The sequence below is a fragment of the Anarhichas minor genome, unplaced genomic scaffold (assembly GCF_050575085.1).
Source record: "Anarhichas minor isolate MPS153535 unplaced genomic scaffold, ASM5057508v1 ptg000026l, whole genome shotgun sequence".
Taxonomy (NCBI): Eukaryota; Metazoa; Chordata; class Actinopteri; order Perciformes; family Anarhichadidae; genus Anarhichas; species Anarhichas minor.
In genome coordinates, this window is record NW_027466472.1 from 14,193,380 (window position 1) to 14,219,299 (window position 25,920).

The following is a 25,920-nucleotide window of genomic DNA, read 5'->3' on the forward strand; positions in this document are numbered from 1 at the left end:
AACATGGAAGCAATTATTTTATTAATCCAGTTAATAAATAAGCGTTTTCAAGGACTTTTTCTCAAAATGTTCAAAGAGATGCTGGAGCTATCGTAACCAATTATCAATATGCAGCTACAAAGTTTTATGATCGTTGAGCTTTCACTTACAAAAAACACAAAATACCAAAAAGTGGAGTATACTTATCAGAGCGTTTTGAGCTTTGGGCTAAATTTAGGCAAACTGTGTTTTACAACATGAAAGTGATAAAACCATACAAAGGGGAGAGCTTTGATTATGTGACGCTAATAGCCTTTTTACGAGACTTTTCATTAAGAGTGTTGTGGGCATACATCTCTACTCCATATTCATGTGCATTACACACCAAGGAGCAAATTAAACCACATTTTTTTATTGAATTACAACTTTTCTCTCAACATATTCATATGCAGTTACATATAAATGATTAAATACAAAACGGTTTACATTGGCATCGACTGTTCTTATGTTAGCTTTTGTAATGAGCAATTAGAAGGTGGTGAGTCTAGTAACCGGCATACCCAGTCAAAGTGTGGCACCTGCTTTTATACACTCCCAGTGTAATGCTGCTACAGGTTCTGACCGTTAAATCAAGAATCTCTAAACATGGTTTAAAAAAATATCCCAAAGCAACTTCAAGTAATTTATTAGTGGATAAAAACATTCAATCTTTAAAATCTGAGTGAGAATCTACATGTTAACAATTTAGGCCGTACTTGTGCAGTAGGTTAAAGGCTGTGCATCAGTAAGTGACTTTTGTAAGTGACGCTGAGAAGATGCACCAAGACTGCCGACAAAAACAGCGAATGTACTTTTATTGTTCAATGGCGTAGAAACAATCTACTGTGAAACAACTCTTACGAAACACGCCAACACAAACAAATCATTTGATCTACAAATACTGCATAGTTGAATCAGTGCATTTGGGTACTCATGTATTCTAACAGTGAGGGAAAATGAGAGTTGAGGTCACTGTTTCTTTTTTTTTTGGTGTTTTTATGCATCTATTTGGAAAGTGTAAACACTACATGAGAACCGTGTTTGGTCCCACCTTCCTGAGCGCGTCTTCTGATTCATTCTTTTGAACAGAATAGCTGACCTAGTCAAAAGCATACATGTCAAAATATGAAGTTCCCATTATATACTTTCTATACATCTATAGGCTTTAAAAAAAAAAAAAGATTCACTGTACACGGTGAACATTAACTGTGTGACACACATGTCTTGATCATCAAATTCAGTGCCAACAGCCAGAGAGGCGAGATTGGGTCGACATGACGCTTATCCGTACAATGCCTTTACTTGTGCTGCTTCATTCAAAAAGCGATTTAGAGAAAAGTGCCCTACCAATACAGTTGACCTCAAGCACAGGACAGGGGACAGAGAGAACTCAGACATCTGGTGTCTTCAGGAATAACACACACTTTCAAAAAGGTCAACGTTAAGCGTGTTTAGCGTAGCTGCGAGCCATTGGCTATCCCTAAGCTAGTAACCGGATGGCCCCGTTCTCAGAGCCCAGCAGCAGCAGCCTCTTGGTGGGCAGGACCGCCAGGCTGGTCAGAGTGCCGCGGAAGTTCTCCGAGCTCAGCTTCGTGCTGCTAACGGGACTCAAGGAGATATCTGCCATGGAGTACACCCCGATCTTGTTCGCCACGGTTCCAGTCACGATCTCCGAACCGTAAAGGTCGAAGGCGTGGATGGGGTCGGACTGCGACTTGTACAGGCGGAGAGGCTTGTGCTCCATATCTTTCCACACGGCGATTGTGTAGTCAGTGGACGAGCTGATCACCAGGTTTCCTTCTGCAGCCTGAAAAGTAAAACATAAGAAAATGTTAACGTCAAATCCCAGTAAACACAGACAGTCTACGTTTTTCCCCAACATCCTTTTCCAAGATTTGAGATCATATACCAGGCATTGCAATTACAATTCCCTTGTAAATACACTGAAATTAAAGAAAATATGTGAAAAGAATAATTGAACTAAATGGGATACCTTTAAAGTAGAGAAAGTTGAAACTGAAACAGGTAACAGCCTACTTATTAGTGATGGGATATCATACTCGTAATAAGTTAATTGTGGCGATTTTTTATTATTGGGATAATCACGAATATCCCCACAAGTAACTTGAAAAAAACTGTAGCTCTTATGATTTGTTATCACCTTATTTATGATTGTTTGCTTCTCATTAAATAAAGTTGTGTTCCATCTGTGAAGCAATACAAATATGTTTCTTAAGAAAATGCAAGGTAAACTGTGTTTTAGTGCCATTTCAAGAGTTTTAAGCATATTTTGACGATTATCTGGATAATATCTTAAATCACAATTATTTTCGCCAGAATAATCCTGACAATTTTCTTTATATTCGTGCCAACTACTTATATCCATTTGTTACTCATATTATCTACAGTAACTGACTAACTAACATTAAAATGACTGAAATCATCTGACTAGCAGTGTTCCTGGACCCACAAACATAGAACCTGAATTTGGGAGTAAATGCAATTATTTTTTATTTTCTTTATTTACTACAAAATGTATTTAAAAAAGATTTTGTATGTGTATTTGTTTTCAATTTCCCTCCTAGACACACGTACACATTGAGGGGGAAGTCTGAGTAATAAGAATGTGCCAATGAGAAGCACTGTGGTCTTTCTAATGAGTAACCTGTGTCCATATTTGCCTAAAACTAGAGACACAATCCTTGACCCAACTTGGGGTTAAATAAAGTTTGCTCATCCTTGCGCACTGTTGACAACAGACCTGCTGGGTACAACTTTCACCATCTGTGCACCACTTAGTATCACTACCTTTGGGGAATGTCACAATAAAAGCCACTTCTTCATCTTCTTGAATATTTATCATCCAAGAGTATAGCCACACCTTCTGGCTGGAGTGTGTGATGTGGTCAAAGGATACGACACGTTTTACAACTATTATTAACTACTATAAAGGTACTAAATTAAGACTAAATTGACTACACATATGCAGTATTCCTCTGAATGACAACTGCAAACCCATTGCATTTAATAAAATGCTTGTTTCTGTTTTTTTAATCAGGGGCAGGTAATGTGTGGTTTGGTCACTATCAGTGATGCCCCTCTTACACCAAGCTCTCAACCTGCATAAAAACAGAAAGAAATGACCTTCCTTCCAGCCGGTTGTATTTGATGGTACACTGATCACCCTTAAACCCATACAACCCTTCTCTTATGTCAGAGATCACACCATGCTGACAACTCCACAAAGTAAGGGAGTCACAGTATAGAGAAGCTGTTCACTTGTGTTTGGCTACAACTTTAGCTGGCGGAAAACAAAGTTGGACTACAGCATAGAGAGTGACCGCCCATTTATGTGACACACTGAATCAACTGTGTCCTCCCCCAGCCCACGCCTCGAGTCAACAACTTGACCGTTAATCCTACGCATCGGCCCGTTGGCTGGAAACACAAAGTGGTGTAACAAGGGTTCAAGTTAGTGTGGCTGTCATTTCATCGAAGTATCATTTTCTATTGCAAAAACAGTAACTTGTTCCTCCTAACAATCAGGAAATCACAGATATTTCTGTTTCCCTCCCGAGCTGAAGTATTTAGTTTTCACCAACTTGGGAGTTTTACATATTTTATTCCTTTCCTTCCTCCCTTTTCACTAACGACTGTTGGGAATCCAACACTATACATAGCCCAATCACATTTTAAATACTATTCTGAAAGCTCTCATTGAATAAACATATTCGAACTAATATAAACTACCGCAGGCATTTATAATTTGAAAACATGAAAATCATTTGCATAATGTCCTGAAATAGTCAAATGAATCCTGTAATAAGAAATGCTCTTGCGGCTTAGAGGTTTGTCCATGCAGTTACAACATCCCCTCTTCATGTTCTCTTGCCAGGTTGTTGTGGGTCATCCTTCCTCTCTCTCCCCCACTTCTTGTCTCCTCTTTACTGCCATTTAAATAAAAGGCAACTAAGAACTTCACTTGTTCATTGCATGCATAACTGTTGCTGTCAACAGCCGAACCTTCATGGAATCTGTTTTACCATCACTGGTAGGTCTTATTGGCCCTTCACTGACTACTGACAAAGACGTAACCCAGAGGCAGCCCTGTTCAGTTATACAGACGTGTGCTTAAGAAAAAGTATACCTTCATTTGGAGGATATCTCCCTCGTGAGCCGGCCAGCCCTTCAGAATGAGTCCGGTGCGTGCATCGAGCAGAACAATGAAGCCGGATGAGAAGCCTGCAGCCACAGTGCGCCCTGAAGGGCTCACTGCCAGGTAGCGGATGAGCCCGGCACTCACATTGTTGTACGCCAGACGAAATTCATGCTGGGGACAGGGGAAGATTTGTCACAGTCAAGTCTGGAATAACTCTGTAGCGGAGACATCTTACCGTGTTGAAAACACACACACACTGATCATTTGGTGGATGTTGTATGGCAGATTGCTACCTGCAGTCCAGGTTTGCGAGGATCAATGAAGCGGAGAATAGAATCGGCACTGCCAAACACGACGCTGCAGTGTGGTGCTGGCATGGTGGTGACGGCTGTGATGGGATTCTTCCCATCCACGGCTTCATACGAGCGGATCTGTTTGCCTAAGGAAAACAGGTCGAGTGTAGTTACACAGAATAGTGGTAGAGTTGTTTTATTCCACCCATTTGTGTCCCACGCCCTCTAACTAACAACTACAAGTTGATGATGCATAGTTCTGATCGTGAGCAGAAATGCACGGTCCCTCTTACCTGTGTACTGGTCCCACAGGTGCACGGTTCCATCGCAGCTGACTACCTCCTGCGAAGCCTCCAGCTGTCCAACATAGAAGATTGACTTTCGATGGTCGCTATACGTCACCTTGGGCTCCACCTCCTGTGTTCCATCGCCGTGGTTATAGAGGGGCCAAAGCTTCACGGTCTTGTCTTTACTTCCTGAGAGGAAGTAATCCTCTCCTGCCAGAGGTGCCAAACACTTTATGGTGCCCGAGTGACCCAGGAAGCTCTGCAGTCGTATCTGATGGAAGTGAAAATGCGGATCCTGCTGGTTGAGGCCGATCTCGTACTGCCAGTAGGCCAGCCAGTTGCCCTGCAGGGAGCGGCCACTGCGAGGGAGCTCCTGCTTCAGCGCGCTGTCCTCTGGAGCGGGGCCCGTCACCCAGGAAGCCGTGCCAAAGGATGGAGTTGTGAAGCTGGAGGCAGTGGTGACGGCGGGGGCGGTGTGGCTGGAGCGTCCCCACGAGTTGGCCAAGCCCAGGTTCCGGCTACCGTCATAGTCAGTGTCCCGGGACACTTGGATACGGTTTCCTACCAGGTGGCTCCCAAACGTGCCCGACTCCGGGAGGGAGTCTCCCAGCGAGGCGGAGCTAGTCGAAGGTGCAGGGAATGGGCTGCAGCCAACGCGTTTGGCAAAACCAGAGGAGACACCCGTGGAGGACGGGGGTAGCTCCACCTTCGACGTATCTGAACCCCCCTGATGCAAACTCTGGTGGTAGGACTGGGCCAACTGCCAGACCAGCTCGTGGTTGGGAACCAGTTTCCGTATTGCCATGTCACCTACACAAATGACAATACAGAATCGATTTATATCACTTGAAGTGTAGAAATATATGTGATTATAGGACACAATATACTGCCTTCTTCCTGCTAGATATGATATTTTGAATTTGGCACAAGCCGAGGCGTTTCCTACCTATGAGGCAGTAGAAGGGGATGTAGGAGGCATGGGCCATCTCGGGGTTAAATACAGTCTGCAGCTCCTCCAATACCCCCAACTCGTATGTCACATTTGTCTCTTCAGGTGTGCAGACGTCCACAACCGTGACTTCTCCCACGACTCTGCAAGGGGCGCTGTCCAGCTACATTATAAGTGATACAATCACCACATGTGTGAATTTCAAATTCCGTTTACAGAAGACATAACTACATGAAGAAACTTCTAAATGATCTGATGAAAAGAGAACAACCATCCTGCCGTGCTCACAAATGCAAAGACTCCCTTTCTCTCCCTCTGACAGTTTCTATTCAAAGGTTCTGTCTCATTTCTATTTTCATCTGCCTTTCTGTCTCTTCTTTTTGAAAAGCTCTTTCTGATAGATGTGCTTGTTGAAAGCATCCAGAAAATAACTTGACATTACGGTTGTCAGTCTTGTGTGTGTGTGTGTGTGTGCATACCTGGGGCTGCAGAAAATGCAGCAGGGAGAAAACGGCAAAGAACCGACGCAGAGTGTCAGCCATATGCTGTTGCACCATCTCCCTCCCGATGCGCAGACAGATGAGAGCCATCAGGCTGAGAGTCTTGAGACAGACGGCGGTGCGTGTCTGCACCCCGCTGGGGAACCTGAGTACAGCAGAAGCAGAGGACTAATGACAGATCTATTGCAGCATTATACTCTAATTCAACACAGAAGTTAAAAAGTTTCAGTTCATTCAACGAAAGGCAGATTAATGTTTGCAATATTTTACAATGCTTCTTCTATTCGACATGCTGTGTTTGAGTATTTGAACACGATCACGAGTTATACCTCAACATACATCTAGAGTATGTGCATGGTTGAATGTGTGTTATTTACCCCATGCGGGGGGTTGTGAGCAAGTCCAGCAGTGGGAGGAGCACATCCTGGTTGATCTTCATAAGCATGTCCATGAGAGTGGTATCAGAGAGAAAGACGATGATCTTCTGCGTAAGTGCAACCGCTCCAAGCAGACTTGCCTCCTTACGCGTGTTCAGGCGCTGTGACGAAGGTGGAGAAACCTGGAAGGATACATATTAGTTACCTTACTTTGAAAAGTCCTTTGGTACAAATGTCTTTTTCCCACAGAAAAAAGCAAAACAATCCAAGCTTAATGGGCCAAAGGAGGTTGTTTTTTTTAGTGCATTATTGTACATTTGCGTTACCAGATATCCTATATAAGGCAGGTACTGGTAAGTCAGTACAGGCTCCCCATAAAGTTGAGCTATGTAGATGAGACAGTCCAACACAGGTTCGGCTGTCTGGTCACCAACGACAGGTTTCTTCTCATACACGCTGCCCATTCCCACACTCTCCAGGCTGCTCTCCTCAGACGCAACGGCCACAAACTGGTGTTTCTCCAGCCCTACAGGCAGAGAACAGAGCTGTTGTTAACATTGCTGAATATAAGAGTGTTAATGAGGCAATTCAAGTTCTTAGTTAATGTTCTGAATTTACGTACCAATGTAACAATTTGTGAGCAATCGCAGCAAATTTCTGGCGACGTATCGAGAAGTCACCGTTGGTCCAAGCTTTGCCGACAGCCACCGAACTGTTTTGCAGACTGTATCTGTGTGTGGAGAAATGATTAAAAGTCATTAGAAGTTATCAGTTAATAGACTAATTATTTACATAAACCTCAATCATTCCCTCACCGAGAAGAATCTTTTGCTCTTTCTCCCCGGACTCGTCCGATGCGTCATGGTCGTCCTCCTCCTGCTCTCCCACGATTCCGTTCACGAACTCGCCCTCCAGAGCGGCAGCTGTAGCTCCGGAAGCTTCCGCGCAACCAGCAGGGTCGCCTGTCCCCTCTTGACCCTCATTAGTCTCAGTCACCTCCTCTTCCTCCAGCTCTCCTCCCTCCTCTCCCTCACTAGCCTGTTTCAGGTCCTGGCTGCTGTCCGCTGATTTGAGACTGGCTCGATCGCGCATCGAGTCCCCATCACCCAGCGAGAGCTCACTTGTGCTGCTTTTGTCACTTAGTTTCCCCACACTTTGAGACTCTTGGTCCTGATCCTTGGCTGCAGAGTTCTGGCTCTGCTGCTTCCCAGCAGCCCCCCCTGCTCCGCTGTTGACATAGAACCCATTCTGAAAGTCCTCCGACAGAAACACTTGGTCGTTGAGACTGATGCCAGAGGAGTAATCGACCATCCCCGTCTCTCCCACCCCTCCGACTCCTCCACTGGCACCATTGCCACCTCCCATGTTCCCGCTGACAGACCCAGAAGATGGCCGCACCTCGCCACACTGAAAGTCCTCTTCCTCTTCGAGGTTACATGTGCCGCCCCTCAGCCCTTTGCCAGCCTCCCCGCTAGAGCCCGAGATGCTGCTCTCAAAGCCAGTGATGACCTGCAGCACATGGGGGAGCAGGCTGGATAAAAAGGCCTGCAGGCCGAGCCTCACTATCAGCTGCAGGATGAAACAGTCCGTGTAGAGATAGAAACGTCCGCGCAGGCAGTGAGGGTTTTCATAAACGTTGATCAGCGGCTTCAGCAAGAACTTGCTTGCATTCCGGGGACCCAGTACTCGCGAGATGGGCTCGAAAAGGTACCAGGCGGCGTAGACGGCAGTGGACTCCTCAAGCATGAGGGCTAGAATGAAGGGCAAGAGAATCTCGAGACCCTCGGCCGTGACGTTACCCCGCAACAGTGTCTCGAGCTGCTGCCACAGGTGAAAGACAACATCTCTTCCTTGAAGACTACACGTGGTCTCCATCTTGGCGTGGTAGGAGAAGATAAAACTATGAAGCGCTGCGAAATAGGAAGGGAAAGGAAAGGGGGAGATGATTGAGTTCAATAACTGGCAGGGGTTTGGGGGAGGGAGACCATCGCGGATGGGTTCATATTTGAAAAGGAGGGGACGGGGGCAATCCGGTACTTCTCTTTGTGCTATTCCAGAGTGCTTCTCTATTAGCAGCAGTGTCTTAAGAGCGTAATGCAAAGACAGTGGCACATCGCGGAGGCTGGCAGAGCAGAGCTTCATGACGGCTTGGAAACGCTGCCTCAGGGGGGTGCCTGGTTTCAGTCCCCTCAGTTTAGAGGGGTAGAATATCTCGGCGATGAGGACGCCGAAGGCCTGCATGTCCCTTTGACAGAGCTGCGTGAGGGAGGGTAGCGATTCAATTATGACGCCGTCTCTCGTGCAGTCAGGATGCCCCACTTCAGCGTGCAGACTCTTCACCAGGAAGTTGTTCAACTTCTCCAGCTCATCCAAAGGCTGCAGCGGGTTGAAGCCTTCAGGGAGGAGGATCTTGATTTCCTCCGCGTTGGCAGCGGTCACGGTCACCTCCGCGTGTTTTTTGTTCGTCGGCCCACCTCTTTGTAACATGGCGCTGCGCAAACCAGGGCCTAAACCGCTTGTGAATTCACCGGGGAATGAACTCGGGGACTGCGATACAATAAGTGCCGTGTGCTCTCCTCCCATCTTTCCTCCTGCCGTACCGATGCTTGGCATCGGCACCGAGCAGGAAGTGGCGCTGGATGAGCCAGCGGACGCTAATGAGTCCAGCGCTTCCATGCCTTGTTCAAGCTCTTCATCTCTGTCTACCATGGTCCAGCCACTGGACTCGCACCCCGTTGACTCTGGCACCAGTCCATTCATGGCGTCAGCCACGGTGTCGACTTGAGGGATGTGTAGCGAAGGCACATTAAGAACAGCAAGGCCAAGGAGAGGAGGTTCTGCTGGGGCGTACTGTGAAGGAGACAAGCGTGGCGGGTGGGGCTGGTCAAACAGCTGAACCACACCATAGGTAGTCAGACTGGTGTGGTTGTCCACCAGGTGCAGGCACACGTTCTTGGCCTTGACGGCGTCTTTACCAGACAGCTTGAAGCCAAATGTGAGATCGATCCAGTGATGCAAGTGCTGGGACACGTCTCTGCTCTCCAGGAGGTGCCGATGGACCTCAATGAACTCCTCGCACGACTTGCACCAGGAAGGCACGTCCAGGTCTGGCATGTCGGAGTGGATTGAGCGGAAAATGGAGGGATCTGTGTAGAACTCTGGAATGCACTCGTCGGGGGTCCAGCTCTGCATGCGCTCCATGCTGGCTGGGTATTCGTTCGGCTCCCACTGGGATCTAACGTGGCTGCACAGCACCGACTTGGGCGTCTGTCGCGCTTTGTAGACATAGTAGGTTATGTCTGAGAGCACGTCGGATATGTGATGCGGCACATGGAGATGGTCAGACGGTCCAGCACCACCAGCACCTACAGAGCCACCAAGGTCCCCGCCTACACCACCTCCACCAACCCCATTACCCACTGCAGCCGCCAAAGCCTCTTTGGTCATCTCATATGTAAAGTCCAGCTGCTTGTCCCCTTTGTTGAGCCTGAACTTCGACCTCCTGAGGTCTCGGAATTTTCCCAACGGCACAGTGAAATCGACCACCCATGGCAGCACTGGGTGATAATTAGGGTCTCCTTCCCGCCGCCCTGCTAGCCTGTTCAGTTCCATTAAGTAGCGGAAGTTATTTACCCGCCCGTGGACCCAGTCCAGAACCAACTTCTTAAGCTCATCAAAGCAGTCTTTGCAAAGTCTTTTGTTTTCTGGGCTCACACACGAGTTGTTCCTTGGCAGGACACTTTTTGGCACTTGCCTGCCAGTACCATCGCTGTTTGCGTCCCCTTCGGGCCCCAGTTCCTCATAATGGGCTAGGTTGAGCTTGAGACGACTGCAGAGCCGCTCGTCTACAGCTATGTCCTGCAGGGAGAGCTCTCCACAAGACAGACCTGCTGCATGACATCCCTGCAGGGCTATTAGCAGCTGGTAGAGAATGAACAACACTTTGGCATGGCTGTTAGCGAGCTTGGCTGGGCTGAAGGAGACAATGTCATGGAGTGAATACTGAGTGTAAGGTAGAATAACATAGAGCATCTCCGTCGTCTCCAGCAGACAATCTGCAGGCAGAACGTTGGGACACAGACAGTCCGACTGGGACTTGGAAAAGCAAGATGAACTGGGTGGCAAGTAGTTTTCTTTCTCCTTCTCTCTAGCTGGAGAAAGAGATGGTGACAGTCTGTCAGCCGAGATGAATGTGGAGTTGAAGAGCTTCTGTAAAGCCTGACGCACTGCATCTACAGCTGCAACATGCACCTGCCCATTGGCTCCTGAATATGCTTGCACAAGTTTGGAATGAGCGTCACGCCACAGATTCCTGAAAAGAGGGAAAGACAAAAGGCCGATTGAGTTTATCATCCCAAATGTACAAAACCCAAAGACAGCAAATTGATAAATTGTATACAAATATAAATGGCCAAATGCTTGATAACTGACTTAAAACAATGAATCACTTATCAACATTATTGCAGATTAAAGATCTGCCAATCAACTTATCAATCAAGTAAAGGGATATTTTTACTTTGAGTTTTAGCACAAATGTATGCTGACATGCACAGACACATTTTACAAACTAGAAGGACTAAAAGAATATCAAAGTGTGCATCGTACCTGACATTATGTTGAGACACATACTGCATGGCTTTGACATAAGAATCTTGTGACGTGAACTCCATTTGTTGATGGCACGGGTCTCTGGCCAATCGGTAGCCCAGCTTGCTTTTCCTCAGACCCTGAATGCACACTCGTGTCCAGCCGGGAGGCAGCTTCGCCTGGGAACACTGAAGGTAGGTGCGAATTTCCGGCTCACTAATGCTGTCAAAGCGGGCGCAGCGCATGAGCCTCCTCTCCCTCAGACCCGTCACCCAGCGCGTGGGGACAAGGGCAATGAGCTCCCTGGGACGGGGACCTGGGCCTTGCTGCCGCCGGTCAACCCCCAAGTCTTTCTCAACGGCACGCATCAGCCAATCCATGGTGAGTCTCTCCGATGCTCGTTAAGAGTCGCACAATGTCCCGCTGCATACGCCTCGCTGTCTCCCACAAGGACGCCTTTCAGACATTCATGAAGGATGATATCAAAGCCATCGAGGGCAGACCGAATCTCCTCTTCCACCAGTCCCCCTGCGGAAATAATCGAAAAGCATAAATGGACAGTTAGATTAGCTTCTTTTATAGTGCTTTAACAGTAATATTGCTGTGCAACGCTGGGATGACAGATTGTTTTCGACAGGGGAGAGAAGTTTGCTGCAATAACGGATGTGATGTTGGTGATTGCACACGACTTCTGCAAGTCCCTGAAGTTCAGCTCACGTGACTGCCTCCTGCCTCCGCCCCATCGACACATCTAACGGTATATACATAGTGACAAGAAAGTCTCAAGTATAGTGAGTTAAACTGTTGACTAATCAAACTTACTTGGTGTCGTACTAGCCAGTACCAGAAGTTAATAGTTTGAATTGATTTCGTTAACTGTCTGCAAGGGATAACATCCAAAAAAAACAATAAAGCCCAATTTAAACCGAAACTAATTACGCTAAATAGTGTAAGCTTGTAAATGTTATTTAGCTAGCTAACGCCAAACTCTTTCGCATTATATGTCGGAACGGTGAAAGTGAGTTGTGAGCTTTAAAGCTTTAAGAAGACTATTGAGGAAGTAACGTCAACTTAACGCGAACAGTTAGCTTAGAGGCTAATGTTACGATACCTCACTCAAGCAAACAATAAGCCCTCATATAGCGCTAGGTTAGTGCCCAACAGCATTGACATGAAGCTAAACACGAGCATCAATACTGGTAAAATGTAACTTCAATGTCACCACAGGACAACAGCATTTACTGTTGAATATCTCACATCTTACCACTTGTAGCAGTTGACAGCTAGCTAGCGTTAAGCTAACGGTCCGGTTTCACGCATGCTGAGTTTGTACCACAGTAAGGTTATAAAACGAGGACGTACAGCGGGGCGACGTTTACTTCCACCATGTTGTCCGATGTCTAATGATGCGTGTCAGCAGACAAGACGACAGGTCAATCAGATGGTGTTTTGTTCTGTGCTAGCTGGAGCCATGTTTAAGAAGAGACACCTCACGTGACACAACACCGGCCCCATGTCATGTGATCACTGCTGCTGAAGCTGCGCGATAGCGCCTCTTCTTCTTTGACGCGTAAAGGCAGCTGGCATCCTTGGTGTTGCATCACTGCCATCCTCTGGAGTTATTTAACTCCTGCAGTGTTCAGTTCTAATCTGAGCAAACATCTTCTGCCTTGTCTCTCCAGTATGCTCTTTAACCCTGCTCTCGTTAGTCCTACTCTTTTCATTTCTTCCATCATGTCCTTTTTCTCTGAACTTTTCTGCAACTGGCAAGCACATAGCTCGATAGTTTCCTCTCCTGTATCCCACAATGGTACCCGCTCTATTTTGAATTGAGTGCAGATGTCCTCCTCTTTTTCTCCTCAGGGACACTTTCCCAATAACCTGCAAATAACATTTGATTAATACCAGAACTTATGTGTTGTGGTTACTTGATAGAGCAGAAATAGATAGTCAACTGTGCTACCGATATTGTGATAACCACAGTGGCAATAGAGATATATCTGTGTTGGCGATTTCTTTTAATTGTATTGAGTATGTTTAAGGCAGCGTAGTAAGGAAAGGCCCATCCTCCTGGCAAACTACTCGGCCTATATCTAGATGAGCTAATGTAGTGAATGAAATGAAGCGACAATACCACAGTTTGCTGGTAATGTTCTGTCTTTTAAGGCCCCTTTTTAAACTATGATGCAAACAAAGTGTTGCATTAATTGATTAATGCACAAAAAAAAGTCAATCTAGTCTGCTGAAACTGATATTTTTGTGGAAGTGGTGCATTTTGCAGACATGCCCTTAAACGTTCTCACAATTTCCCATTTATTATTATTGTGACAATCCCTTTCACAGTTTAGTGGCCTGTTCTTCAGTCTGATTGAAACGAACAAACTCACCGTGATAGTTTATGTGTTCTGGGAGATACAGGCATGTCAAAGGCTTTAGATAGGGTTTTTTCCTTTGGTGAAGGGTAGATGTGCTAAAGTATTCAGGTCAGCAGAAACACACAGAAGAACGTTTAATTACTTAATTTAGTGCACAGACTACAAGCAATCTGGCTTGTCTGCAACTTGGTTGCAAGACATTTTTAAGGTGTGTGCTCTTGACTCTCAGGCAACAACATGCTGCAAAGAGGAGACACTGTCAGCTTATCTCTCATTGCATTTCTTTTTACTCTTGTGTGCCTTGTGTGTTTAGGTTACATAATGGAGAGTTGATATTGACACCTGCTGTAGCTCGTAGCCTACAATGCTTGACACCAACCGATTGATGATGATAGTTTTAGTCCAACTACTTTTTTTTAGACATTTTTTCCCCCTATATGCGGTCACATGATTCACCTGTATGTGTAACTCTATTGCATTAGTGCCTCTGGAGAAATCTGTGAGACGCCTGACACGAGGATTTGCATATCTTGTATAGGCCTACTCTGCTCTGAAGCGAGCTCGACAGTTATTCATCTCATCTCCCTCAAAACATGAATAATAGTTTAACTCAATTGCTGCCCTGCAGAGGCTCTTTAACAGCCACGGCTTCCAAAATCCCCTTCACTTCGGTCAAGAAGATACCGAGGTAATAATGGCCTCGGCTGATAATAAGCACCTGTCGAGGAACCTCAAGTTCCTCGACTTTCCATCAAGTTCACTCAGTGCAGCCAGTAGGCTATCCATTTTACGTGATTTTATTTTTGGAGGTTTGCTGATGATCTGGAAGAACCTTTGTGTTAATTCGGAGAATAATCAATCAGTAAGAGCTCTTTTGTCTCTCTCGCTCTCTCTCTCTCTCTCTCTCTCTCTCTCTCTCTCGCTCACACACTCACTCTCTCTCTCTCCCCTTTATGTGATGTGGGACTCCCCCCTCCTCCTCTTGTCTGCTAGTCAAAAGCGCGATCCACGGTGCGAAAGCCTCCTTTTCTCCGTTTTCCTTCAGGATGGCATTCTTCAAATATCTCCGCTCTGTTAAGAATGAGCTGATCCTCTTCTCAGCCCCGTTTCTTTTTCTTCCACTGCCTTTAGTGATCGGGACATCGGTATGTAACTAACTCATTTAAATGTAACTTTACCAAATTATCAACAGTGGATAAACAGACATTTCACTTTGCGCGCGCGCAGTTTTAACACGCTGAACTAAATTCATCCGCAAACTTCAGTGCGACAGAGACAATGCCTTGCCTTCAAATGCCGTTTAAATGAATGAATCTGATTTGCACTGGTTCTCTCTCTTTTGCACCTGTTGATGCACTTGCGAGCAAATTGCATGAGAACTGTCCGGTGTTGCGTGATGCTGGAGCGCTCTGAAGTCTTGTTATTTTAACTCCTTGTTGTTAACCATGAAGGGTCGATGTCCAGCGTGGGAACACAGCAGTGGTGTATAAAGTACCCAAAAGCCATACTTGAGTAAAAGTAAAGATACCTTACTGGAAAATGACTCCAGTAAAAGTAAAAAGTCACCTATTAGAATACTACTTGAGTAAAAGTCTTAAAGTATCTGATATTTATTGTACTTAAGTATCAAAAGTAATTTTCTGATATTAAATGTACTTAAGTATTGAAAGTAAAAGTACAAGTAAATGCTGTTAATAAAAAAGCAAAGGGTCAGAATTTTGAGAATTATGAAGTTTATTCTTTTAAGTGCTGTGGCACCATGACCAAGGACAAGGAGTTGTGTTGGAAATAATTGTGTTGGCTGTGATCCATCCAGGAGCAACAATGTTCATCATAATATATTGTACATAAGTATACTTTTGCATCTACTATGAACTTATCATCATAATTCTCCGAAAAGCAATATGACACAATGAAGGAGTTGTAACAGTGCGTTTATAAGTATGCTCATTCCGACTAGAGGATGTAGAGGGCAAATGCATCATATTGTGTTCAGCAAAAAATATCCACTTGATGCATCAGGTCAGTGTTGTGAGAAAGGACACCTGCCTTGTAAACTCCTATGGGCCTGATTTGAACACAATAGGCAAAGATTTTGCTCAAGCTGAATCGGCAATTGGGCGACTGCTACCATCATAACTCCATCTGATCATCTACTAAATGACTCAAATATCAAAACATGATCAATACTAAAGCAGCACCGAAAGTAACAACCCAGTCATTACTTGAAACTGAAAAATGTCCTGTTCATCTTCAAAAGAAGTTGGTTTTCAAAATTGCGAGAATTCAGTCTCGCTCTTCTTGGGCTGAAGACTAGTCCTGCGATGCTAAATAGCCTTTCACAGGCCGCTGAGGCAGGTAGAGGTGTGTTCAGCTTCACAGACAGCTTGCGCACAGCTGGGAAGGATTTCCCTAATGCTAACCTTAATGCTAACCCAAATGCTAACCCTAATGCTAACACTAATGCTAACACTAATGCTGCGCTCTCGCGGCTCCTGTCAATCCTATGGTCAATCCTCAACAAAATCTCACAACTGTCAACACTTCCTCAGCTCACTAACTCGCTAGCGATCCACGGGTGTTGGTCTTCGTCACCACCGTAGTTTGTTGCGGGAGTAGCAGGTGCTTCCATTTCTGCCTCCATCATGAAATCAGTCATCGTAGAGTGGAATTCTACTCATGTTAGCTAGCTAGCTAGCTAGCATCCTGGGCATCACTGGGAATCAAAACGCCGCGGCTTTGAGGGCACTTGTTTGCAATTGCGCATTAACGTGATTAACCAATGATTTAACTTGCAAGCTAGGACCACTGATTCGCCAAACCTGATTGCTTGCAGTCTGTGTTCCACCACAGTCCCCGACGTTGGTCTCATGATTCATTTTGTTTCTAAAGATAGATTTGATTTTGTAGCGAGTAACGAAGGTTTCAGGGTAAATGTATCGGAGTAAAAGTATCAGTTTTCTTTGCAAAATGTAGTGAAGTAAAAGTGAAAGTCAACAGAAATATAAATAGTAAAGTAAAGTACAGATATCCAAAAAAAACGACTTAAGTACAGTAACAAAGTATTTCTACTTCGTTACTATACACCACTGAAACACAGAGTCCGATCTGTCCACGTTGCCTACATGGGACACGGAGACGTGCACACAGGCTGTGGACCGAGCATGTTATGACAGACATAAGACTTCGATGCAAAGCTGCCATGAACAATGGCACAGAGGAGGGTGACAGAGTTGCAAAAAACTGAAAACACAGTATCAAAGCAACCAAGGCTGAAGAACAATGTTTTATTACTGCAGAGCAATAAAACATGAAAATATGACTTGTAATAATAATTGGAGGGGTGTTTATCTCAGAAGTGTACATGCAGGTGACCAGAAACAATAGAACTAAAAGCACACTTATCTTTAACCTTTGAAACATAATAACATTAAAAATGATGTAACACTCACTGATGACAGAAGTTATCTTTGACTTTACAAGTCTTTGTGTTTGTGCATTTTACCAGTATGTGATCACATGTCTTTGTGCAGGAGGCAGAATGCGCCTATGTGATAGTCCTGATGGCGGTGTACTGGTGCACAGAAGTCCTACCGCTGGCCATAACAGCTCTGCTCCCGGCCATCCTTTTCCCCGCGTTTGGCATCATGCAATCCAAAGATGTAAGTGAAAACAAACTGCAGCAGTGTGTTGAATTGACTCCGTCAGGGATGGATTTCTGTTCACACACATCTCACTCTGTGTGACCCAGGTGTGTATGCAGTACCTGAAGGACACAAACCTGTTGTTTGTGGGGGGACTGTTGGTCGCAGTAGCCGTGGAGCACTGGAACCTGCACAAGCGCATCGCCTTGAGGGTGCTGCTCCTCGTTGGTGTGCGACCAGCGCTGTGAGTGGCTCAGATGCTCCCCCACAGCAGATTCTCCCTCTGGCTTCTCACCTTCAAGAACATTTCCGAAGCATATCTAATCAACTATGATCTCAAAACACCTGATATAGATAAAGAAACTATCTTCAAGTTGTTTATTGGCATCATAAAAGTCTTTTTCTCTCTCTTTTTATTATTGATTGTTGTAATACACTCTGGGCGACCTCTTCCCATCCAAGGCCACTAACAGTGTTACTGTTTTTTTTTAAATTTCATCTTCTTGACAGTTTGATGTTGGGTTTCATGGGTGTGACAGCCTTCTTGTCCATGTGGATCAGTAACACAGCCACCACAGCCATGATGGTGCCTATTGTCCAAGCAGTGCTCAAGCAGCTCAACAACAGTGAGGCGGAGATACCTCAGATCCTCAGCTCAGAGGAGCAGGTCCAGACATCAGAGACGGACAGTAAACAGCCTCCACAGACAGAGAGACAGAGTGAGGGCCAAGGTGAGCCATGGTCGTCTTCACGTGCGGTGTTCTGATACGCGTTCACTGCTTGTAAAACTAGGTTTGTTTGTAGCTCTTTTCATAACTTGCTCTTTGTTTGAAGCCCCTGTGGTGGTGACTTTCTTGGATGTGGCGGTGGAGGCTACCATGCAAAAAGAGGCAGCAGAACAGAAGAAAATGTGCAAAGGGATGACCCTGTGCGTTTGTTACGCTGCCAGCATCGGAGGCACCGCCACGCTGACGGGAACCGGTCCCAATCTGGTGCTCATGGGCCAGATGAACCAGTGAGTGTTTTCCTCAAAGCCATGTTCTATTTGTTTCAACCCTGTTCTATAAAATGTTTTAATTAATTAAATCCTTTGTTGTTTTCCTTAGACTCTTTCCTGAAAATGGGGACGTGATTAACTTTGCCTCCTGGTTCGGCTTTGCCTTCCCTAACATGATCCTCATGCTCACACTGGCCTGGCTTTGGCTGCAGTTTGTCTTCATGGGATTCAAGTGAGTTTGGTGACGGTTAAAGCTTAATTGCGGTGACATAGACTTGAATTCACATCAAGAAACTTTTACCGCACCAGGACTGTAATTTAGTGTGAAGGTGACACAAAGGCTTTCTTTCCCGCGTGATCCCTCTAGCTTTAAGAAGACGTGGGGCTGTGGGGCTGTGAAGACAGAGAAGGAGATTGCTGCCTATAATGTGATCCGTGAGGAGCATCGCCGGCTGGGGCCCATGTCCTTCGGAGAGATCAGCGTCCTGGGTGTCTTCGTTCTGCTGGTGGTGCTGTGGTTCTCAAGGGACCCAGGCTTTGTCGACGGCTGGGCGACACATATCTTCAACTCCAAAGCAGAGTTTGTACACAATAATAAACCTCATGTTTCACTGATACGTTAATCTAGTTTAGGACTTTTGTATTATTTGCTTTAAAGACACTTTCTAAGTTTGTTCATTCCCTCAACGCTCCACTTCTCAGGTATGTGACAGATGCCACAGTGGCAATCTTCGTTGCCGCCCTTCTCTTTGTTCTGCCATCTAGACCCCCACGCTTCTGTTCGTGGAGGACTCACAGTTTTGACACAGGTGAGCCATCATTCTGGAGGTATATAAATATTACGTATCATACAGCTATATCCAAGTCTTGAGAGCTGGAGAGACAATGATTCAAAACTGACATTGGATTTATTGGATCTGTAGCATCCCATCAACCTGTTGGCCCAACTCCACCTCTGCTCACCTGGAAAGTTGCCCAAAAGAAGTTACCATGGGGCATTGTGCTTCTTCTTGGCGGAGGTTTTGCTCTGGCCAAGGGCAGTGAAGTAAGTGTCGGCTGTGTTTCAAGTTGTAAAAGAATTTCATGAAATCAAACCCCTTTTGTTATACTATTGTTACTCAATGTATTTACATTATGTAAAACCCTCTCTGAATAGTGTTTTTTATTGTTGGTGGCAAAGTGCGCCATTCTCACACTGGATCTAATTTTAATTTGCATCCAAATCAGCCTAGTTATTTACGGTGTACTCTCCTAATGCTGTTTTAGGTTGCAGCTATGCAAACTGAAAATGTCCTACTACTGCTAGATCAAATGTTTCCCCTGGAATGTGTTGCTTTAGTTTTATTTATTTTGCGTACTTATACTGCACATACCCCTGAGTAATATTTCAAAGGATGCTGTATATCAGGGGTATTCAATTAAAGTTCAGCGAGGTCCAGTTAGAGAGAATTTCCTCATCCAACGGTCCGGAACACCAAATAATGTCTTGACTTGCGCTATGATTTAGTCCCATGTATATTGAAGTAGCCAACAGTTGTATTAACGTCTGTATGTCGTCAACATCTGACTGTCAAATCAAATAACGAAAGTTCAACTGAATAATACAAACAATATTTATTGTCATATTTCAGACTGAACTGGATTCATTATAAATGATATTTACTCTAATAATATGTAAATGTTCTCTTATTTCAAGTAAAATGTAGGCTGAATTAAAAAATAAAATCCACATCAGTAAGGTTTTGAAAAATCTGACTCTTAAAATAAAGTACTTCATTTTAGAAAAATGAATTTAACTGAATTGTCTTTGCCCTGCAGCTTTAAATTCAGTTACTTCAGGTGTGAAGTGGTCAATCAAAAAAGCCACGATATCCATATTATTTTCATCTTCTAAAAGAGAAATTTGTGTGCAGGGACTTTATCTGTGGTCAATAAACCACTTGTTTCAGCTCTATTCCTCTCTGTTAACATTATTGTTGGGCAGCGAATTAATGCATTAGGATTGTGATCATTTTGGGCTCTTAGATCTATTATTTTTTGTACCTTCATTTCGGATTTGAGTCTGCTCAAAAGAGTTGTGCTTTGTCTCGTAGTGACGCTTCACATGCTGTCTCTGAAGATATGAGACATTGAACTGTTTTGAACTGCCTGTAGGAAGAATGAAGATATATGAGTCTGTCTATTCTTGGTTAAAGTCTCTCTGGTCTCTCTGGTCTTTCTGGTCTCTCTGGTCTCTCTGGTCTCTCTGGTCCACATCTCTCTTATTAGACAACGCTATGTGAAATAACTTCTCGGACTCACGTACTTCTCCGACTGTTGGGTCTCTCTCTTGTGTGTGTGCGTTTGGGTCCGGAACCGCCTATTAGTGACCCCTGCTGTATATGCTGCACAAACCTTAATTTGAGTTTAATCACAGTACATGAGCAAATGTTGACTCAGATGTACACATCAACCTATTTTCATTTCCAGAAAAGATGTTTAATTTTATATCTTTCTCTCTTTAGGAATCAGGACTCTCAAAGTGGTTGGGAGATCAAATGACTCCCCTGCAAAGCATCCCTCCCTGGGCAATTGCTATCATCTTATGCCTGCTAATTGCTACCTTCACAGAGTGCACCAGTAATGTGGCCACTGCAACGCTCTTCCTACCTGTCTTAGCCTCAATGGTAAGTTCTCAGGGAGAAAATGAAATGTGTTAAGAAGCAGAGGCATGATCTCAGACTGCAGGAGACAGACAATTATGTTTGGCGGCAGTGGTTCAGTAAGGTGGAGTGCTATAGTGTAATTTCTTTTGAACCGATTTCCCCAATTGGAGTCCAGCATTGAAACTACTCCCAGTGGGAGCCGGCCTATTTTTCCTTGTTTGGTCCCCCATCTTGTTGGCCATTCAGGCTGAATGTGTTTGGTCCCCTTCCCCAGGCCCCTCCTCTCGTTAATACCCTGCCAAACACACCAATGCAGCCCAGTGCCTTGTAATACAGCCCACCCCCCGCTGCTGCTGAAGAATGGCATCACTGTGCCCGCTAGTCCAGCACTCGAGAGAACGCCAAGGCTGGGTTGCGAAAGCCAGCGAAAGCCAGTGCCAAGCAGGGGTATTCAGATAGATATTTTTTGAGGGCGAAGCCCAGTAGAGTGCACGGGGGTGTCCAACCCTCGTGTGAAACCAGAGATAGAAAGAAAAGAGAAAAAGAAAAGAACATGTGATCAGCTGAAAGTGAGGAGATTGACACATTATGGCAATCATGGCTTGTGGTATGTCACTTAATGTGTCTTTCTGTCAAGAGAATATTTATTATTTGATTCAAGCAAAAAAACATCAGACAAGACAAAACACTGTCATCGTGGTGACCTGATATACAGCCTGTAGTTTAAAGAAGACTAACTACAACTTTAAGTTTTTTCACCCTTTGTTTATTTTGAATGTCAGAAATACACTTGTAAGCTACTGTGCCGCAGCATATGTAATTCAGAGTGATGTTTGCTGCATCTTAGCAGTGTGCCATTATCGTTGCACGCGTAGAGCGTTTCTATTCGAGATATCGTGACTCAGCTCCGAGCTTGCAGGAATTACATCCTAATTACACCCACCTAATGAGAGTTCTCGCTGCGCAAAGAATTGCAAACATTTCCCTCTGACTTGTGAGTCAGTGATTACGGTTGCAGAAAAATAGCCAGATGGAGGAGTGTAGGATTTCGTGATGAAGGCTCTTTTCATCCCTGCCTTTGACTGTTGAAGCCTTCTGTGTGATTATTGCAGTCTCAGTCCATTGGAATCAATCCACTGTACGTCATGGTGCCTTGTACTCTGAGCGCCTCTTTTGCCTTCATGCTGCCTGTTGCTACGCCTCCGAACGCCATAGTCTTCTCCTACGGATACCTCAAGGTTGCTGACATGGTGAGTATGGCAGCAGTTTGTTTTGTTTGTTCAGTAAATGAGATGTTGAACATGCAAAGTTGTCAGTTTGGGGCCACTGTTACACTGTAAGAAGGAATAACTCTTAATTTTGGTAAAAATAGTGATTTGTTTTCTTGCCAAAAGCCAGATGACAAAATCAATACCATTCTTAAGGTGTGAAAATTTGACCGCTGAACCGTTAGCTCAGTCTACGTTGCTGTGCATGTGTGTTTGTATGGCAGCTCATGCTCTAACTGACCTTAGAACTCACCAGAGACTCCCAATGTGTCGGTCATTTCTGTGTGGTCTCTCTCCTTTTTCCTCCCATCTCTGTATGTTTGTAAAGAATACTCATCATAAGTCCCCGGATGGGTACATTTCTTTGCTCAAGCTGAAATGATGACACGTCCTCATGTCAGTTTGCAATTTCCAAACGTGCCTTTCTGTTGATTTTGTATAGAACCGCTTTGCTTTGTGTCTAAACACAGCTTTATTTCTTAATGGTAAATATGAAGACGCAGCAGGTTAGTTTAGCTTACTTCACTTGCCATTGTAAGAATAAAACATCGTCTGGCACATGACCCCTTGATAAAAGACCACTACTTGGCATTTTCACATTTAGTTTTTTGATGTTTCATGAGATAAAGCGTGTTGAGTAGTGCCGTTTTGAGGCGCTCTGAGGTGAATTCTGTTACATTTAGAAGGAGTAAGGCTAGCTGTCTCCCCCTACTTCCAGTCTTTGTGGTAAGCAAAGCTAACCAGCTTCTGGCTGTATAGCTTCCTATTTAACGGAATGACACAAGAGTGATATTACTTTCATCTAACTCTCAGCAAGAAAGTGAACAAGCGTATTTCTCAAAATGTCCAACAATTGCTTTAATATCCCTACATGCTCTTCTTCTCCATCAGGCCAGGACAGGGATAGTCATGAACATCATTGGCATCCTTTGTATCACGCTGGCCATCAACAGCTGGGGCAAGGCCATGTTTGACCTGGACTCCTTCCCTGCCTGGGCCAACGTCACCGGGGTGTGAGCCTGGTACTGCCACAGCACAGCAGAGGATCCACGCACACCCTGCCCTCCCTATCCACAGGTGCCAGACAAAGACCTCTGGTCAGAGCGACAGCACAGGACCACACGGTGGACCGCCTGCGTCCGATTGCTGTCAGAATACAAGGCCCTCAAGACTTGTTTTCATTGACACCTGAGTCTTGCTTGTGAAAGAAAGTGGTGACGAATATGATTGGGAAAGAAAGAAGAGTGGTTGAGGAATGAATTTAAAAACTTCTCGTTATTTACATTGTATCATAATTAAGTGACAGCTACACTCATAAAACAGTATCACATAAATCATACTGTCAGTATTTATACTCTCAAATACTGAGATTTTATAATCCTCTTAAGCAGCTAAGGAAAGGCTATTCAAGGTGTAATAAATTGAAAAAATATAAAATAGAAGAGATATAATAAGCATAAGACATAAGATGGAAAATAAAACCCACTGAAAAATAATAATAATATTTGTTTCCCCTACATCAGTGGTGGAGATTATAAACGAAAATGTTTTACATATTCACATGTAGAGACATCTAAAAAGCAATTAGCCATATGGTAAAATATAACAAGGTAACTTTGCACATTTACTCAAGTACCGCACTTAACTACAATTTTGAGGTACTTGTACTTTATTTAAGGATTTACATTTTGTGCTGCTTCTGCTTTTACTTTGAATATTTTCCTTTTTTACTCTAGTGCATTTATGCTGTAGACAGCTGTAGTTTTTTGTAACTTTTCATATCAATGTAATATGAAATATTATCATAGATTAAACTAGATATGAAATAGCCCCATCTCAACCAGACGCAATATTATTTATTTATACATTAGTATAATCCAATAACATTAATATAACACTGACAAGGGCAATTCAGCTGCCTAATCAGTACTCTTACTATTTGATACATATTTGTGTCAAAAATCTGTACTTTCAGTGATGTAAAATGTTGAATTCAAGACTGCTTTTACATTATGGTGTAGCTACTTTTACTAGTAATAGTTTACTAAGTTAAAAAAAAAATCGAAATACTTCTTCCCTTACTGCTACCAAGAACTGAGTGGTTTGCAGGCACATCTTTCTAAGTAGATTTGAGGTAACAAACGCTGTTTTGGTATTTATAGATAATGGGCTAATATGAACAGTATGTCAGAAACTTGACAATAACCCCTATGTTGACCTACAGGCTGTATCAGGATGTAGTGTATCATCACTACAACGCAAGAAACCTATGTGCCTTGCGACGACATTGTGAAATGTCTCACTGCAATAATGAATTCTGACTGAATTGCAATAAAGATGATATTTCATCTATTTTCTCTTCAATTTCAAGACTTTTGTAACAGGGAAATTAATAATACAGTATATTCTCTGCCTAAGTAGCCAATGGAATGAAGTACTTCATTGGTCTGTGACGAACTCTAAAAATAAAAGACACAAGTTTTGATATAGTGAGTTTTAATGTGTCTTTCTTGCAATGCCTCCACACACGGTGCTTTGCTAACACTTACAAAAACCTCATTCCTTTTCCATATAGAAAGTTATTTCAATCAGGAGAGACAAGTCAGATAAAGAAAAGATAATAGTTTATTATAAACAGACGATATGTGTTGATAAAGTCTTCAGAGTCTTCTACAGGGAGATTTGTAATCGAGGGAAAGCAAGAAAAATCCCGCCGTGGAGTCCAGACACTGATGGTGGTGGTGGCTGATGAGGCTGATAGAATGATGAGTTGATGAAGCGGATGAAACTGCGAAGAATGGGCGGAGATGGGGAGGTGGAGGGCTGCGTAACAACAGCATGAAGTACTGAAGGTAGAGAGACAATTAAGAGAGTCAGCAGCAAGATGATAGGCCGACGATGTAATTGTGTCGTTGTGCTATTGGATAAAGGAGACCAGCTGATCTGAACAGCTGATATCACGATATCAGCTGATATAACAGCCCATGAGTGAGCATGCGTGAGGAGTGATTGGCAGATGTATGAAAAATAAACCACGGGCTTAGGCATGCAAGAGTATAGTCTTCCTTACTGAACTTACGCTAGAGCTTTATTTAGTCAGTTGCACACAATATTTCTAAACTCTACAGAAACACTTGGTTTAAAATTTAAGCCACTGATTGCACAGCAAGATCTTAACAGTTTCCACTAATGGCCGAGTATGGGCTTTTAAGCAACTAAGAGGCTTTAATAAAGCAGGTGGAAATAAAACTGCTGTAAAAACAGCATTGTCATCCCTCAGAGTCATCCAAAACAAAATGATTCCACTTTCATCACCAGTCGTCTCTTTCTCAACTACGCCCGCCTATTAGCCGTGTTCCTCCGCCTCTCGCTTAGTGACCTCTTGTCTCGTGCATAAAGCTGATATAATCCTGTAAACACAGTGCGGAAAGCCACAGTAATCCTGCACTGAACGGCCACACCTAATATACGTAGACAAGAGCTGTGTCATTGTCCTCTTGGCGAGACGTTGCGTGAGCCAAGGGTTAAGGCGGTGATATTGTCCAGCGTCATAAACATTATGAGCTCAAAGAAGACATTTCACATGTCTCCATTTAAATACCGCAAAGCACTTTATTACAACCCTACCCCTATCCCCATGATGAGAACTGTGTTTTACAGCGAGACAAAAGATCATCAATCCCGTGACTCTACATACATTATATGGCAACACCAAACCATGTTGGTGGCATCGTGCGACAAAGGAAAACATGTTGTACTGCAGCAAAGGTAGCAGGGTGGAAATAGATGAAAGGATCACAACAACGTTTTAAACCTCAGTT

At 44.2% G+C, this 25,920-nt stretch overlaps 2 protein-coding genes across 4 annotated transcripts; one reads left to right on the top strand and one right to left on the bottom strand.

Moving 5' to 3' along the window:
* On the bottom strand, positions 1-12,684 carry wdr81 (WD repeat domain 81). 2 transcript variants are annotated; one of them, XM_076099932.1, is made up of 12 exons: positions 12,533-12,684; positions 11,189-11,698; positions 7,399-10,895; positions 7,206-7,313; positions 6,910-7,109; positions 6,584-6,765; positions 6,186-6,351; positions 5,704-5,869; positions 4,764-5,567; positions 4,471-4,616; positions 4,166-4,348; positions 1-1,825 (listed from the first exon to the last, which is right to left on the bottom strand). In XM_076099932.1, exons 2-12 carry the CDS (start codon positions 11,548-11,550, stop codon positions 1,499-1,501), a joined length of 6,141 nt encoding a protein of 2,046 aa, XP_075956047.1. In that variant the 5' UTR covers positions 11,551-11,698; positions 12,533-12,684; the 3' UTR covers positions 1-1,498. The 2 variants fall into 2 exon arrangements, with proteins under 2 accessions (XP_075956047.1, XP_075956046.1); XM_076099931.1 differs by having other exon boundaries at positions 12,435-12,684.
* slc13a5b (solute carrier family 13 member 5b) lies at positions 11,867-24,588 on the top strand. 2 transcript variants are annotated; one of them, XM_076099933.1, is made up of 12 exons: positions 11,867-11,927; positions 17,079-17,207; positions 17,297-17,433; positions 17,700-17,920; positions 18,024-18,204; positions 18,296-18,418; positions 18,554-18,766; positions 18,889-18,995; positions 19,110-19,231; positions 20,691-20,852; positions 21,944-22,081; positions 22,991-24,588. In XM_076099933.1, the coding sequence occupies exons 2-12, from the start codon at positions 17,109-17,111 to the stop codon at positions 23,114-23,116; spliced, it is 1,629 nt and encodes a 542-aa protein (XP_075956048.1). In that variant the 5' UTR covers positions 11,867-11,927; positions 17,079-17,108; the 3' UTR covers positions 23,117-24,588. The 2 variants fall into 2 exon arrangements, with proteins under 2 accessions (XP_075956048.1, XP_075956049.1); XM_076099934.1 differs by lacking the exon at positions 11,867-11,927 and adding an exon at positions 14,563-14,690.
* The last annotated feature ends 1,332 nt before the right edge of the window (positions 24,589-25,920 follow it).